The sequence below is a fragment of the Salvelinus alpinus genome, chromosome 3, assembly GCF_045679555.1.
Source record: "Salvelinus alpinus chromosome 3, SLU_Salpinus.1, whole genome shotgun sequence".
Taxonomy (NCBI): domain Eukaryota; kingdom Metazoa; phylum Chordata; class Actinopteri; order Salmoniformes; family Salmonidae; genus Salvelinus; species Salvelinus alpinus.
Genome location: NC_092088.1, coordinates 64,093,424 through 64,111,968, shown reverse-complemented (window position 1 = coordinate 64,111,968; position 18,545 = coordinate 64,093,424). Strand labels below are relative to the sequence as shown.

The 18,545-nt window shown below is 40.9% G+C and overlaps 1 protein-coding gene across 1 annotated transcript in view; it reads left to right on the top strand.

Moving 5' to 3' along the window:
* prim2 (DNA primase subunit 2) overlaps positions 1-13,373 on the top strand; it is a 108,411-nt gene extending 95,038 nt beyond the window's left edge. The window contains exons 13-14 of the mRNA XM_071393675.1: positions 7,815-7,883; positions 12,977-13,373. Of these exons, the coding sequence (XP_071249776.1) occupies positions 7,815-7,883; positions 12,977-13,207 (300 nt within the window). The 3' untranslated portion in view covers positions 13,208-13,373. The remainder of the gene's footprint in view (positions 1-7,814; positions 7,884-12,976) is intronic.
* Positions 13,374-18,545: the final 5,172 nt, after the last annotated feature.

The window sequence follows — 18,545 nt, the reverse complement described above, 5'->3', positions numbered from 1 at the left end:
TTCTTTGTGTGTCCAAAATAGATTTGGCAACTATAGATAGACTTAAAAGGGGCAATCAAGTGTGTGAGTTTGAGCATGTGTCCATTAGGCCTATGGATATTTATTTTTTTATCAGCATGAATTAGATTGAGCAATAAATGCCACACTTTTATTCCATAGGCTGGGATTCACACTGTACAGCTGTTGCGAGAGCGCATTTTTCACTGGCTGTCCACTGGTTTCAAAAACAATAATTGATAGGCAGCTTAAACTTCTTGAATTCAACCATTATTGGGTTCAAATACACATCTAGATTTGTGAACAGCCATCCATAACGACCACAATCCGTAAGGCGCAAATAGCTAAATGAGAGAGCAGCAGTGTGATTCACATCAATGCACTATGTAGATAACAGTAATAAGTGATATCTGTATGGGTGTGGACTACACCACTGCTTTCATCCTTACCTCCAAGCGTTTATTCCAGTTGGATCATCTTTGGATGCCGACAGCAGTCACACCATTGGAAGACATAGCTTGGACTGTAGCCTACAAAAGCCTACTCTGATGCACCTGTACCATCACTGTCTGCTATATGGCTCGAGTGGCTGAGGTCATTAAACGAGAAGTCCAGAAACCTTTTTTTGTGATTACCCCAAACAGCAAGTCACTTCCTAATCCTCGTTGTGTAGTATGGAGGCCCTGAAAAAACATGAACAAAGGCTCCAAAAACACCAAAATACGTTATTTTAGAAACGGCAAAACCCTTAGTATATTGATGCAGGTGGTTTGTGCTTTCAGTTTTGCGTGAATGCTGCCATCTGTCCAGGGTTTTTGGTTTGGATAGGTTCTAGTCATCACCACAGGAACAACATCTTCTATGCCCTTCCTGATGAACCCAGAGTCAGTGTAGTCATCGATGTTATTCCCAGAGGCGACCTGGAACATATCCCAGTCTGTGATCAAAACAGTCCTATAGCATGGATTCTGACTGGTCAGACCAACGTTGAACAGTTCTTACCACAGGTTCTTTGTGCTTTAATTTCTGCCTATAGGGGGGAGGGCCTTGTTATTCTCCCTTCCAGGATGGCTACAATGGTCAAGCATATTCTCTCCGTGTTTAACACAAGTGATGTGTTGGTGGGATTTCGGGAGAATTTTCTTCAGATTTCCTTTAAAGTCCCCAGCTACAACATGCGGCCTCAGGATATGCCGTTTCCAGCTTGCTTAAAGTACCGTATAGTTCCTTGAGTGCCACCGTGGTGTCACGATGGGGGATATCATTCTCATTGGTTATGGCCATGGCCGTTTATCTTTTGAGGTAATGGGGTCGGCATTTGATGGTGAGGTATTCCAGATCGGGAGAGCAAAAGGTGTTCGGTTTTTGTACGATACCACAATCACACCATGAGTTATTAATCATGAAACATACCCCTCCACCTTTACTTTCCCAGGGTTTTTTCGTCCTGTCCTTGCGATGTATGGAGAACCCAACAGGCTGTATGGACAGAGACGATGTAGAAGGGGAGAGCCATATATCTGTTAGTGATGCGCCGATATGACATTTTTGGCCGATACCAATATCCAATATTTTCCTTGCCAAAAAAAACTATACCAAGAACCGATTTATAATTTTTTTTTGAAGCCTTTTAACTGTACAGCATTCCAGTACAGTTAAATAGTTAACACACACACATGGACGCAGCAGTCGAAGGCACTGCATCTCCGTGCAAGAGGCATCACTACAGTCCCTGGTTCGAATCCCGCCTGTATCACATTCGTACGTAATTAGGAGTCCCATAGGGCGGCGCACAATTGGCCCAGCGTCGTCCAGGTTTGGCCGGGGTAGGCGTCATTATAAATAAGAATTTATTTATAAATAATTATTTATTTATTTTCATGAACTGAAGTTCAATTTCAATAGGCGAACAAGTGGCAACCTAGCTATTACTTACTCACAAGGATTCCTAAATCATTGCTAAGAGTAATGAAAATGACTGCAGTTTCTACTGGTCATTGTTATCAGGCTGGTTGTACAACTTCGACAGTGCTACTGAAATAAGAATTTATTTATAAATAATTATTTATTTATTTTCATGAACTGAAGTTCAATTTCAATAGGCGAACAAGTGGCAACCTAGCTATTACTTACTCACAAGGATTCCTAAATCATTGCTAAGAGTAATGAAAATGACTGCAGTTTCTACTGGTCATTGTTATCAGGCTGGTTGTACAACTTCGACAGTGCTACTGAATCTTTTTTGACATGCAAAGACCCAAACGGCGTTCTATAGTATGTATGTCATGAAGCTAATACCAGTGACGCTATTACTGTCTAAATCCAGTAGGGCAACATCTGAAAAATAGCGCCCTTGATAGTGTGTACCAGTGCTCGACCAGTCGGCGAAAGCCAACATCACCCATGACAGAGAGCAGTTGATTGTTAAGGGCAATGATTTCCATTATCTTGGCTTTGATGGATTTCGCCTTTGCGTTGTCTCGCTGAAATGTTCTTACTCTTTCAAATGACTGCTCGACTTGTTGACTGCTCGATCCACACAGCAGACATTGTGGGCTAGGTTAGGAATGCTGTGCAGCACATGTATCGCAGAATTTTACGTGGCGTCATTACGTCATGTACCTACGTTATATAGGTATGCACGGTAGCTTTGACATCGGCGTTAAACTAGACATCGGCCAATACCGATGTTGGCATTTTTAGCTAATATCGGACGATTACGATATGTTCACCGATATATCGTCCATCCCTACCTGTAAGCTATATTTAGAATTTGATACATTTCCACATTTATTTACTGAAAATGGGACCATAAAAACATTCAAGTCGATAAATAGAGCTCAAAGCTTTAAAAAAATAAAACGAAAAATAATATGAGTGAGTCACTTGCAGTAAAAATTGTCAGCAGATCGCTTGTCATTGCAAACATTATGCTTGTATTTCACTTAAACATTCCACACAAGATTATTTCCCACAAAAAGAACAGTCTAGACCTGAAATGGATGGTTGTATACAGCTCCTAGACATATCTCTAGTGCATGTATATGAGATCAATTCTGAGTGTTTTAAGGTTGTTTATTTAAATGTTACTGTGTGCTGAAGCATTCAGCACAGCCCATTCTAAGCACTGGTCAAAGTAGCCTATTCATGCCCAGATATGTCTATGTATTCAAATCTATAGAAATAGAATCTAGATTATATTTCGATGTACAAATCTGCAGAGTCAAGTCTAAAGACCACACACTAGTGAGAGGCTAATCAATATTTAAAATAATCTGTGTACTAAGCAATCCATTGAGCAGTAGGGAAGGACTAGATGATAGCGTGCTAATTTAAGTGGACAGCCAACCCAAAGGGAGCTTATCCCTCTTCAAATTAAATGAGTCATTTACTCCCTGTCGCCCTCAGCAACCCCTATAGTAGTACTCAGAGTTGAGTGGAGGACACGCTGACACTGTGTGGGGTTTGGCCCAGGAGGCCAATGTTCCTGAGCAGAGAGACCGGTATGTACAGTGGGTCTTCCTTTAAAAGTTGCGTCATATTGCAGCACACCTTGCGGGCTGCCGCAGAATTCTATGGCACGTTATTTAATTGTCAGGCATTGTTACCATTAGTGCTAGTTTGACCACGAGGGCATCTTTGAGAAGCATTTGATAACCTTCAATATTGGCTGTACTAGTGAATGTAAAAAAAAAAAAAATAATAATGTTTTTTGAACATAGTATATGGAATTGATTTTAAGAAATGTAGCTTAATTTGATTAATATCATGGTGTTTCTATTCCAAGAAAAACTAAACCCTCAGTTACCGTTAGGATGAAACGGAAAATATGGTGCTGTACAACGTGACGGTCGGGAGTAGGCTACATTACTAAGAGCATAACATTTCCACACCCTAATTGTAGTCTAACCAATATTCAGTGATTCAGTGAAAATAAAAGTCTAATTGATTTATCAAGACCAGTCCCCATGTTAGTCTCAGAGCAGTGTGAAACGGTGCTGAAATAGTTGACCACAGCGGGTAGGCTATTGCTTCAAATCCTTTTGCTTCTAACTTCAATATGCTTTTTAAGTAAATAAGACCTACATCACTTTTAACAGCACAGTACTCAACACTATTAAGACTCATGTTGCCTACGGTAGGCCTACAGTATATCTATAAAAAAAAAAGTTCCAATGATGTGACTCTCCGCCAATAATTACATTTAGAGGATTGGAAGATTCTAAATTAATATCAAAGGGGCTTTTTCATTAGGGCAAATATGGTCTGTGAGAATATCTAAGGGGCTTTTATATCATTCTAAATTAAATAATAATAATAATTGTGCGCCGCCCTATGGGAGTCCTAATCACGGTTGGATGTGATACAGCCTGGATTCGAACCAGGGACTGTAGTGATGCCTCTTGCACTGAGATGCAGTGCCTTAGACCACTGTGCCACTCGGGAGCCATGATCAATATGACATATATATATGCTAATAGCTGCTAATAGCCCATCCTAGAAAAATTGTTTGCAGAATTCACAACCAAAAAAACACTTGTGAAAAACAGGGTTAATTATATTTCCCCCTTCCATTTGTTAAAGGTTCCAATTGATAGTTATTTTAATTAAATAGTATATTTCAGTTTAACCACAATATTTGTTGGATTATTTGTTCTGTCTTTTTTGGTGGATTCAACTGAAATTGCAACTAATCACGGCCGGTTGTGATACAGCCAACCTAACTAAGAAATACATTTGACAATACAATTATCTTCCTACCCTCCTTGACAAGAGTCTCTATTGTCCTGCTAATAGCCCATAATGGCGCTGTACAACGTGACCGGTCGGGAGTAGGCTACAATACTACAGTAAGAGCAAAATAATCCTAACATTTCCACACGCTAATTGAAGTCCAAGTTTCTCTTAGTGTAACAACAGTTTTAGTAAGTAGTACTGACGAGTAGTAACAAAAACATAAGTGACAGAGGAATAGCAATTCTTACACTATTGTTCTATGTTCAATTACCTTCATCCTCATCATTCAATTAATTGAAATTCAATTTTGAAGTCGTGCACAATTATCAGTTTCTATTTGGTTTATGTCGCCTATTCATTGTCAGACACAGTAGCACCTTGGGATCCAAAAGCATAATCAGTGCTCTAACTCCCCCTTGCTCTGATCTGGAGCAATGAAGTAGTGACGCAGTACTAAACCACAAATTTCCTCTAAGTCCCGCAGCATATTCGCAAAACCTTTAGTTGAGCAACCACTGTAGGCAGCATTATTAAATGTTAGAGACTGAATCCAAAGTGAGAGAAATCAGTGGGAAGTGATTCATATGCATAACATCAGTCCTCACTCACCCAGTCTACTTGGGGCTGCCCCTCCTTAAAACTGACACTGCATGCCACAGAGGCCAGACACTGACATGTGACAATGCCCCCCTCTAAGAATGTGAGCTAACCTGTCTGTCATTCAGAAGGGCAGCCATTGGCAGTGCTTTCACCTTGGCTCTTGGAGCTGGAAAAGCTAGTCATGGGCACCAATATGGAAAGTCTGTCAATCTGTTGCAATTTTCCCCCCAACATATTGAGAAATATAGGAATAAAAACCGTGCACCCTGTGAATGGTAGAAGAGGCACCATAAAGCGTAAAAGTCCTGCCTTAACTGGTGTAAAGGAACTCGGATGACACCCTGCGTGATTTAATGTGCCATTCAATCCCCTCTGCGACTAGGGTACTTTATTGTCTGTGTTAGGAACCCCAGAAACCCATTTGACAAGTGGGAAGTGGAACATTGGTGTTTAATCTCTCCTTGAGGTTTATAGTGAATTTGTGCACCTGACGATATATTCACAACTCGGTGTATAGGATGGCAAGCGGTACCGGAGCGCCAAGTCTAGGTCCAAGAGGCTTCTAAACAGCTTCTACCACCAAGCCATAAGACTGCTGAACATCTAATCAAATGGCTACCCAGACTATTTGCATTGCCCCTCCCCCTCTTTTACACCGCTGCTACTCTCTGTTGTTATCATTTATGCATAATCACTTTAATAATAACTTTATCTACATGTACATATTACCTCAACTAACCGGTGGCCCCGCACATTGACTCTGTACCGGTATCCCCCTGTATATAGTCTCGCTATTGTTATTTTACTGCTGCTCTTTAATTACTTGTTACTTTTATTTCTAATTCTTATCTGTATTTTTTTTCCAACTGCATTGTTGGTTAGGGGCTCCTAAGTAAGCATTTCACTGTAAAGTTGATTGTGGAATGTTGTCCCACTCCTCTTCAATGGCTGTGCGATTTTACTGGATTTTCAGGAACTGATATACACTGTCGTACACGTCGATCCACAGCATCCCAAACATGCTCAATGGGTGACATGAATGGTAAGTATGCAGGCCATGGAAGAACTGGGACCTCATTCAGCTTCCAGAAAGTGTGTACAGATCCTTGTGAGATAGGGCTGTGCATTATAATGCTGAAACATGAGGTGATGGCAGCAGATGAATGGCACGAAAATGGGCCTCAGGATCTCGTCACGGTATCTCTGTGCATTCAAATTGCTTGTTCGTTGTCTGTAGCTTATGCCTGCCCATACCATAACCCCACCGCCACCATAAGGCAGTCTGTTCACAATGTTGACATCAGCAAACCACTCGCCCACATGACGCCATACACGAGGTCTGCGGTTGTGAGGCCGGTTGGACATACTGCCAAATTCTCTAAAATGACGTTGGATGTGGCTTATGGTAGAGAAATGAACATTAAATTCTCTGGCAACAGCTCTGATGGACAATCCTGCAGTCAGCATGCCAATTGCATGCTCCCTCATCAGTGGCATTGTGTTGTGACAGAACTGCACATTTTAGAGTGGCCTTTTATTGTCCCCAGCACAAGGTGCACCTGTGTAATGATCATGCTGTTTAATCAGCTTCTTGATATGTCACACCTGTCACGTGGATGGATTATCTTGGCAAAGGAGAAATGCTCACTAACAGGGATGTAAACAAATCTGTGCCAAAAAAAAAAAGAGAAATACGTTTTTTGTGCGTATGGAACATGTCTGGGATCTTTTATTTCAGCTCATGAAACATGGGACCAACATGTTACGTTTATATTTGTGTTCAGTGTATTTCCAGTAATACCTTGAGCCTCATTTTAAAGCCACACTATGATGTCGCTCCATAATTAGCACCCACAAAACACAAGGGCCTTAACACAAGCACTTCATCCATCGTGCAAAGTTGTTCCTTAAACTGCATATAGACGGGTTGGTTGTTCAGCAACAGAAATAACGCGTGTGCAACTATGGGGCAAAACATAAGGAATGGCCTAAATTGTTGACAATATGTAAGCTATGTATAGTCTCCAATGTTTATTGAAAACATCAATACATTTGCACAATGAGCACTTGTTTCTCAAATACATTGTTACAGTTGTTGGTTAGCTAACTTGCAAATTTTTGTCATATTAGCATTGACATGAAACCAGTCAAAACACCTCAAAACAAGACATGGTATCAAGAACAATATGAAACTATCTGCAACGAGCCACTTAAGATTCCCCACATGGCAGTTTCTTGTCATTCTTGCTAACAATCTGGCCATCCAGAATCACAACAACACGCTGACTTCTACCCCGTGGAAGAGCGCACATCATTTTCGTGATATTGTCAGCTAACCCATCTATAACTGCTAGTCAACGTCAAATCCGCTCTTACGCAACAACATTCCTGTTGTATACAAATCATAATTCAAGATCTCTCTCTAACCCCAACACCTCTTTAATCTCTGTATTCCCCCTGCTTTCTTTTCTTGTTTTCAGATCCTGGAGTTGGTCAAGGGAATGCACTATCAGCTGGCCTGCCAGAAGTACTTTGAACTGACGCACAGTGTAAGGACGGCTTTCATTTGGGGCCGGATGTAATTGGGGCGGCCTGCCTGCTATTGTGGGGACCGGAGGAAGGGCCCTGCAGGATATGCATGAAGCCTCTGGAGGGAGGGGCCTCCAGCTCTGTAATCACATCCATCATTAGCTGTCATATCCGTTTAAATTGTATGGGTTAATTATGGCACTTTAGATGAATTTAGCCCCTAATAAATGACATTTATTTGATCTAATACCTTTTAGTGGAGAACCTTTAGATCAGCAGTTTCAGTTACATTCAAGGCTTTTAATATTCGGTCCTTATTTAGGAGGGAGAAAAAATGTATGGGAAATAAGCAGGGTAGAACTTGTTCTTATTGCTCTTTGTCTTGTAAGGGTGTGCTGTTATGCACGTTGATCATAGCAATTGCTTACATACGTCTGTGTTATTTCCAGCAACCCATAAAATAATTTTTGGGGTCAGTGCTATTGGGAAAAGCAAATGAGTGGAAGCGCGTCTCCGATACGTGTTGACAATTCGCGTGATTTTCCGTGCTGCACTGTTTATTGTATTTAAATTGGAAGCTCTACAGACTGATAGACTGGGGAGAGTGATGGCGTTTTTTATTTTTTTCAGTGAGAAAGCAATAATCTAGAGATGTCAGTCAGGATTAGTTCTTTAACACGTGCCCCTGTCCCTCAGCGTTCAACACAGCTGAAGTGACAGAATCCTGATGAGAATGTGGGCACGTAGCACCAAGATGTAAATGTTGACTATCTGCTATGTGACAGTTTAATTTGACTGAGTCGGAGAAGGAGAGAAGGGAGCAGTCTTTGATGTGAATGTTGGAGGTAAACTTTTCAGAATGTTTGCCATCGCTCTGGTGCAAAGTTTATTCTGAGAAGCTAATATCCTCGGATCACATTTCAATCTGATAACCCAGGAAAAGTACATGTAAAGCACTTTATACCGTAATCCCAAAAATATTTTAAAGGACAGATTTATGATAAAAAAAGATTGTGATTTAATAAGGTTTTAGACTACCTAGCCTATTTTGGGCACGTTTATGATATTCGTGTTCTTTTTTTAACTCCATTTCATCATTGCACATTAAAACTTTAGAACTCACAAGACCCATTTGTTGCTAGTTTGAGAGTTGGAGCCAAAAGTCACTTTGAAAGTCAGTCCGATGAAAGTCACTTTGCTTCTTGACGAGAACACTTCCCCAGCCAAGCAAAGGACAATGTGTCTGCAGGGACCTAGCTACACCCTTGGGTGGGTGGGTCACATTGTTTCTGGTTACCAGCCTAAATTATCTTTATTGGTTGAGGTAATACTCCCATCAGAGCCTTCTAATGGCTTCAGCTCTACTCAACTTCTTTGCCTTACTTACAAGACCTACAGTTGAAGTCGGAAGTTTACATACACTTAGGTTCAACCACTTCACAAATTTCTTGTTAACAAACTATAGTTTTGGCAAAACTATAGTTTTGGCAAGTCGGTTAGGACATCTTCTTTGTGCATGACACAAGTAAATTTTCCAACAATTGTTTACAGACAGATTATTTCACTTATAATTCACTGTATCACAATTCCAATGGGTCAGAAGTTTACATGCACTAAGTTGACTGTGCCTTTAAACAGCTTGGAAAATTCCAGAAAATTATGTCATGGCTTTATAAGCTTCTGATAGGCTAATTGACATAATTTGAGTCAATTGGAGGTGTACCTGTGGATGTATTTCAAGGCCTACCTTCAAACTCAGGGCCTCTTTGCTTGACATCATGGGAAAATCCAAAGAAATCAGCCAAGACCTCAAAGAAAATTGTGGACCTCCACAAGTCTGGTTCATCCTTGGGAGCAATTTCCAAACGCCTGAAAGTACCACGTTCATCTGTACAAACATTAGTACGCAAGTATAAACACCATGGGACCACGCAGCCGTCATACCGCTCATGAAGTAGACGCGTTCTGTCCCCTAGAGATGAACGTACTTTGGTGCGAAATGTGCAAATCAATCCCAGAACAACAGCAAAGGACCTTGTGAAGATGCTGGAGGAAACAGGTACAAAAGTATCTATATCCACAGTAAACTAGTCCTATATCGACATAACCTGAAAGGTCGCTCAGCAAGGAAGAAGCCACTGCTCCAAAACCACCATAAAAAAGCCAGACTACGGTTTGCAACTGCACATGGGGACAAAGATCGTACTTTTTGGAGAAATGTCCTCTGGTCTGATGAAACAAAAATAGAACTGTTTGGCCATAATGACCATCGTTATGTTTGGAGGAAAAAGGGGGATGCTTGCAAGCCGAAGAACACCATCCCAACCGTGAAGCACGGGGGTGGCAACATCATATTGTGGAAGTGCTTTGCTGCAGGAGGGACTGGTGCACTTAACAAAATGGATGGCATCATGAGGGAGGAAAAGTATGTGGATATATTGAAGCAACATCTCAAGACATCATTCTGGAAGTTAAAGCTTGGTCACAAATGGGTCTTCCAAATGGACAATGACCCCAAGCATACTTCCAAAGTTGTTGCAAAATGGCTTAAGGAAAACAAAGTCAAGGTATTGGAGTGGCCATCACAAAGCCCTGACCTCAATCCCATAGAAAGTGTTTGGGCAGAACTGAAAAAGCATGTGCGAGCAAGGAGGACTACAAACCTGACTCAGTTACACCAGCTCTGTCAGGAAGAATGGGCCAAAATTCACCCAACTTATTGTGGGAAGCTTGTGGAAGGCTACCCAAAACGTTTGACCCAAGTTAAACCATTTTTAAAGGCAATGCTACCAAATACTAATTGAGTGCATGTAAACTTCTGACCCACTGGGAATGTGATGAAAGAAATAAAAACTGAAATAAATCATTCTCTTTACTATTATTCTGACATTTCACATTCTTAAAATAAAGTGGTGATCCTAACTGGCCTAAGACATGGATTTTTTTACTAGGATTAAATGTCAGGAATTGTGAAAAACTGAGTTTAAATGTATTTGGCTAAGGTGTATGTTAACTTCCGACTTCAACTGTATATGTCTATACTCGATAGTATCATAGATGTCCTTAATCTAGTCCACTATTGCAATTTATCCGTTTGGTAATTAACCTAAGGGTTATGATTAATATTTGTGGGGCTTGTTTCTCCTTGTTGTAATATACTCACATTGTCACAGAGAACAATTTAAATGCCTCTTAATGGTGTTTCAGTAAACTCTGTCATTGCTTTCCAAGATCATCATTCATTGGACCCTCTGGAGGAATGAAACGGTGCTCTGGGTCATAGGTGCTGACTAATAGCCTGGAGCTGTACAGTCAGAGGGTCCCAGGGATAATTCCCCTGGAATAAATAAGATGGCAGCTCTGATAAACAGCGTGCTCTTTGAAAGATAAATGGAACCCCCCCACCACCTCCGAAATGAAAAATCCACATTTATGACATTCATGAGTCATATTTTAGTCCTGTCGTCCAAAATGCATGTTTGTGACATTAATACGCATTGTGAAAGAATAGTTATTTTGTGTGGGGGGTATGGGCAATCCCACCAATATACGACCCCTAATCTTTAAATGATACAGTCATCATGGGGCACAAAGACTACCAACTCGTTTCTCCCTTACCTGCCAATGGGAGAATTAAGTATCTGCCACGTCCTATAGTGATGGGGGTCGAAATTGATAGTCACATTTCGCAATGTTATTGATATTTACCTATTTCTTGCTACTGCAGGTACAACTGACTAGCGCTAGTCAGTTGTACCTGCGCCAAAACGCCTGTATTTTTTTTAACCTATAGCTTGTTCGCCTTGTTCTTTTTTGGACGTTTTTTTTCTCTCGCAAATACATATAGAATCGTGAGAATCAGAATACATATTGTATCGCCGCGTAAGTATCGTGATAATATTGTATCGTGATGTACCTGGCAATTCCCAGCCCTAATCTCCTACCTGGTTCTAGATCTGTGGATTTGTACAGATAGATCTGTTGTTCCTCCCTCCTTGGCAGCGTTTATTAAAGGTCAAAATATAATACTTCACTGATTAAATATTTACACAGGAGCAATAAATCAAACAATAGAAAGAGTAATGAAATGGCAAGCTCCGAGATGCTTCACCTCGGATTATGGGAGCGGGAGGGTGCTGCAGCAGCAAAATTATTCAAAGATTGATTTGTTTTTGATCTTGGGTTCGGATTGTTTCATGTTTATGCATTTGTCATTTGTCACATCCAGAAGGCCAAGTGCTATGTGGTAATGCTGAGACAGATCCGGGTGTAATGGATTGCACAGTTCTGTACTCGTGAAACCTGTGGCTCTGAGATTTTTCCACTCTTTAATAAGTTTAATGCACAGACAGTGAACAGAGACAGGACAGTTAACAGGAAAAATTAGGTGTTTTTTTTCTTCTTAAATGAGTAGGGAACTTGTTTCTCTCTATGTTTTTGTAAGGAGTTTATTCCCATCAAGTACTGCTGAGATATGTAGGCGTACATGTGGACCCACGCTGGTTCAAATAAGGTTGACCAGTCAGCTTGCATTTGCCTCGCTAGACAAAGGAATTGAACAATGCTCTCAAGGTGATGGCAGGTGAGGGACTTAAATTGCCCTCATGCTTCGGAGTGTAAAAAGTTCGCAAGAGTTCGTACATATATTATGACGACATTTTGTGGCGTTTTTGTTCATCGGTGATTGGTCAGTAGGGATTCAATACTCGTTTAAATTTTTTAATTGAGAAATACTGCACCAAACATCTTAGTTAGATGTAAAATTGGCAGACTAAGATCTCCTCGCCAAAAACGTCAAAATGGATGGAAGATTTTTTGTTATCTTAGACTATTTTGAGGTGTATACTGGCTACAGCGTCTCAAAATGGATAAACAGTACTATTGCTGCTCTATTTCTTGTTTTTCAAGCGAAGATCTTTTAAGGGTTCGGCTAGGCGCCAGCCGAATTGAAACATGCTGACGCCTTAATCAGGGAGACTTTTTTTTAAAGCCAGAACACCAGTACAATGCCATTAGTTAAATAACTGAAGCAGAGTTGTCTTTCTGACACTTCTGTCCAAGGTATTCTTTTTACCGTCTGACACCTAACAAAACCTTTTTCTGTTGTGTACAGATTGAGGACTCTGGGTTTTCACTCAATCACCCCAACCAGTACTTCATGGAGAGCCAGAAGCTGCTAGGCGGTCCCGGGGCTGGGGTGAAGGTGGAAGTGAAGCGGGAGGACAACCCCGCCACCAAACCCCCCAACCCGTCCCCTCACCAAACACCAGGACCAGGGAACCTCCCTCAGGAGGTGGCAGCAGAAATAACAGAGGATTTGGATTCTTTCTTCCAAGATGCCTGATATTCTTAAACATCCCTGAAAACATTTCCTCACTATGTAGATTTGAATAAAGCTCCCATCCAGTCAAATGTTTTTTTACCAAGAATAATTATTTTCTATTCTTCTCAAATGTTCAATGCTGTCCTCTGTTTTACATGTACGTAGTAATAAAGTTGGATAATATGAAGATCTTCTCGTTTGTGCTTATTTGTTGGTTGACAAATGCAACACAATAACAAGCAAAATATTAATTTTGACCTTAACCTCAATCTTGGGATTTACCAACAGTGGGACTACAATTCTCAAACCTGAACTTTGGAACAGTTGGATGCTCTTTCTAATTCATTGCTGTGATGTATCTACAGTTTTTCTCCCCGTTTGAAAGCTGTTATTGGTGCAATTCTATTCATTTTGAAATAGTCTGTTTGGGAATGGTGTTGCCTCCCTTTTTTCTCTTCTGCGAGGCCCATTGCCTGCTCATTGGGCTATGACCAGAAAATATCCTAGCTGCCACAGAAGCAATGTCATTGTTTTTGCCCACAAGGGATTAACCTAACGTAGCAGGTGTACAATAAATGCCTGAAACTAGATCCCCTACATAGTGGTCTTGACGAGAATAAAAAACACTGTCGGGAGTTTCTCTTCTGCACTGTTCAACCAATCCAGTAAATGTTGAGGAGGAATTAAGTTAGTGTTGCCTTGTTAACGTCCAAAAGTAGAAGTTGTTACAGGCTCTCTTTCCATTTCCCTTGAAAACCAGAACATCCGGTTGTTGGGGACTCGGCAGAGGCTAGCAAGGGATGGATACAAGTAAACACAAAACCCAAGTTGTATTGCACTGCCTTGGAATACGCTTGATTCCATTTACCCAAAGCCCACCCTGTCTTGTAAGGCCTCTTGGCTGAATTACAGGTGAAAAATGTTGGTTGCCCATAACCAAAGTGGTGTGGAAATTGCTAATATTTCTTTCAAATCTTTATCACATACTTACTCTATTATTCAATTCACATCAGACCACAAAATATACAATATTAGTGAATTCTACACAGTGTAACTTGTCAAATGTGATCAATTAAGTTAGTATTTAGAAATGTGCTCAATGTTGAGAGATTTGAATATACTATATGTAGTTAATGTTGAGCTTACGAGCTTCTATGGCTATTTCATGTAGCACTCCAGACAAACCTAGCACGACTATATACTCAAAGTAGCCCAGAGATCTTTACCAGTTTACAATTGCACTGCTTTGGCAAAACCCTGTCTTTATTTAAACCCTTGTGTGAAGTGGCTTGCATATACAAGGTTGATGTGTTCAAGGTCACTGGATGCAATTTTATTTAGGTTTTTCCTGGAGTTTTCCACAGCCTAAGCTGGTATATAATGTCAAGCATTTTCTCCTCCCAAAACATGTCCGCTTTTGGTTTGTAGATGGATATATTGGCTTGTAATTAATGTACAAACTAATCAAGATGGACTGTGTTTAATGCTTGATCAAATTGGATAATGGCATTAGAATATAAATGCAGCACAATATTAATTATAACACTGCCTTGTGATTATTTTCCTTTAGAATTTACTTCCATAAGTCTACGCACAGCATGTCCACAATACCCTGTGCCCCCCACCCACCCTCCTAGATGTTTCAGTAATGGTGTTTGTGCTCTCCTCCATCCTTCTTACTGTGCCCTATACAATCTACCCTCTCTCACTCACTCTGCCCTCGCCTGTACAAGCTCGTCACCCCTCTCTCCCAGTGCTCTGTAACAAGCTCTGCGGGCTAAATGTAGAGTCAATTAGAGACCCAGAGGAGAGGGACCTGTATTGTGAATTTAAATGGGTCCCCCTGGTAGGCCAAGGAAAAGTAATGGTGCCTTTTCTGCAAAAATAAAACACTTCCTGCAGTCAAATTCCCTAATGGCCTTATGGGTGGAATGTTATTAAGATTTTTCATAAGGAATAAACAAACATTTTTATACCAAAAGTTCTGTGTTTCTATGTCAAACGGTTTTGTTATATTTCAGTCTTCTGTGATGTGTATATAAAGTGTAATATTGGGATGCAAACTCAAAATTTTATACATTTCAACTCTATATCTAACATGGTACAGGTGTATTTTTCTTAAGCCCGTATCCATGTGTGTGAGGTGTATACTTTTGTTTCAAAGTAGATTTGTTTAAGACTACCAAGAAACACTGTGACCCTGTTTTAGCCCACTGTAGTAAAAGGTTCAGGGACAAATTGAGCTATTAATAGTTACACCTTTATGTAACTGTATACTACTTGAACTTTTTTTTTGTAACAAAGGCTGTCCAAGAATTCATGCAATTCAGTTGAAGTCATAGAAGGTTCAATCACTAATAGTTTATGGTAGCGTGATGGTACTTGAGTGACTTATTTTGATAGTGGATGCTGTGGCTCGGGTATAAAGTGTGAGTTAGGTGCCATGGTTTTCCTGTGGTAGCTGTATGCAGGAAAAAAATCCATATGTTCTTCGAATGGTATTGTGCACATATTCTGTCTGTATTCTAAAACATCTATAATTTAAATAACATTTTGCTTTTTGTATTGTTCTTGCAATACTTACCTAGTTAAATACATTTTTTTAAATTGCTCTTGCAATCTCTAAACGTGCCACTTAAATTTGCGCATAAGCTTAAAATCCCCCTTCTCATGTTACCACCGTTTTAAAAAGTGTTAGTCTACCTGGTTGTTTTTTGAAACCTTACTTTGGCAAAGTGGCCTGAAGAGAGCTGCAGAGTAGCTCATCAGGCTACATACAGTGCATCGCAGTCTCACACATTTAATGCTAAAGCATTAACGCATGGCTTGCTAGGTGCCTGCCTGCACCCTGCCACATAGCTAGAATTAAATTAGTTTTTGGAATCCGAGCATGACGCTTGGCAGAGAGGATTTACGCACAAATAATAAGGTGAGCGGATATGAACAGTGCACAGCTGCGCTACTGTCAGCAAGAGACCTTGATGTTTCATATTTGGTGGAGCTTGACTGCTTTTGACAAAGCTGTCCCTTCTCTAGCGGCTTGCATCAGTTCACCGGGGCAGTGTTCACCTCGACAAATGGATTTACAATCATTAGCCATATTATAAACTTCACTGGTTCACGGTGTGATTTGTTCTCTTCCATTAGTCAATACGTGGACTAGAAGCCTAGTGGGGATGGGTGCATTCACTACAAAAGGCTGATAGGAAATGTATAATGTATTCAGTAAAAGCAAGGCCCTGTGTTTCCTGAATGGCGAGGCACCTTTTTATTCAGCTACACAGGGATAATTCCGTTCCATGTATCTTGTGGAGAGTGAGATAAATGTATTTACTGTGCTGCGTGTCTTGGTGTACAAAATGAAATGATCCAAAACAGATTTGATTTGGGACTTTTAGATCGTCTGGTTCCCCAGCAAATCCCATCGCTGAGATTCTACACCATTCAAAACCCATTTGCAATGTATATACCGGTACATACTGTACATGACCTTGTATAAGGGTGCTCTTGTAACAGGGTAGAGCTGCTGAACATACCCCTATGGCCTGTTGTTAGCTTCGAGAACCTCATCTCATGATGCTAAAAGGTGGCATAGTATGTTTGATATTCATTATTCATCATTAAAGGGACACTAACTGTAGTACCTAGATTTATTATGCGTATATTAGTAAAATATGTCTCTTAGTTTTAGTTTAACATCCTCCTTGCTTCAATAGATGAACATTGTGGAATGAAATTAAGTAGTCTACATGGAAGGATGTTGTGTGAAAGCAGGTCCTGTTTCAGTGTCTGCTGTGAAGTCTCAAGCCTATGGTCAAGTAATGAGTTCCATTTGTCAGTCGTTCATGAGGATAATACTGTATGTCATTTGGAATATTAATTGGTATGTGTTTGATTCTATATTCTCTGTTTATTTCTATGGAATTTTTAGGTAATTTCATGGATTCTGCTTGCATGTTAGTCTATCTTCTATGAAATGGTGGACTGGGCAGTACCAGAGTCAGTTCAAATCAATTCAAATTGTATTTGTCACATACACATGGTTAGCAGATGTTAATGCGAGTGTAGCGAAATGCTTGTGCTTCTAGTTCCGACAATGCAGTAATAACCAACGAGTAATCTAACCTAACAATTCCATAACTACTACCTTATATACACAAGTGTAAAGGGATAAATAATATGTACATAAAGATGTATGAATGAGTGATGTTACAGAACGGCATAGGCAAGATGCAGTAGATGGTATCGAGTACAGTATATACATATGAGATGAGTAATGTAGGGTATGTAAACATAAAAGTGCATAGTTTAAAGTGGCTAGTGATACATGTATTACATAAAGATGGCAAGATGCAGTAGATGATATAGAGTACAGTATATACATATACATTATATTAAGTGGCATTGTTTAAAGTGGCTAGTGATACATTTTTGATCAATTTCCATTATTAAAGTGAGCTGGAGTTGAGTCGGTATGTTGGCAGCAGCCACTCAATGTTAGTGGTGGCTGTTTAACAGTCTGATGGCCTTGAGATAGAAGCTGTTTTTCAGTCTCTCGGTCCCTGCTTTGATGCACCTGTACTGACCTCGCCTTCTGGATGATAGCGGGGTGAACAGGCAGTGGCTCGGGTGGTTGTTGTCCTTGATGATCTTTATGGCCTTCCTGTGACATCGGGTGGTGTAGGTGTCCTGGAGGGCAGGTAGTTTGCCCCCAGTGATGCGTTGTGCAGACCTCACTACCCTCTGGAGAGCCTTACGGTTGTGGGTGGAGCAGTTGCCGTACCAGGCGGTGATACAGCCCGACAGGATGCTCTCGATTGTGCATCTGTAAAAGTTTGTGAGTGCTTTTGGTGACAAGCCGAATTTCTTCAGCCTCCTGAGGTTGAAGAGGCGCTGCTGCGCCTTCTTCACAACGCTGTCTGTGTGGGTGGACCAATTCAGTTTGTCTGTGATGTGTACGCCGAGGAACTTAAAACTTACTACCCTCTCCACTACTGTCCCGTCGATGTGGATAGGGGGGTGCTCCCTCTGCTGTTTCCTGAAGTCCACAATCATCTCCTTTGTTTTGTTGACGTTGAGTGTGAGGTTATTTTCCTGACACCACACTCCGAGGGCCCTCACCTCTTCCCTGTAGGCCGTCTCGTCGTTGTTGGTAATCAAGCCTACCACTGTGGTGTCGTCCGCAAACTTGATGATTGAGTTGGATGGCCACGCAGTCGTGGGTGAACAGGGAGTACAGGAGAGGGCTCAGAACGCACCCTTGTGGGGCCCCAGTGTCGAGGATCAGCGAGGTGGAGATGTTGTTACCTACCCTCACCACCTGGGGGCGGCCGTCAGGAAGTCCAGTACCCAGTTGCAC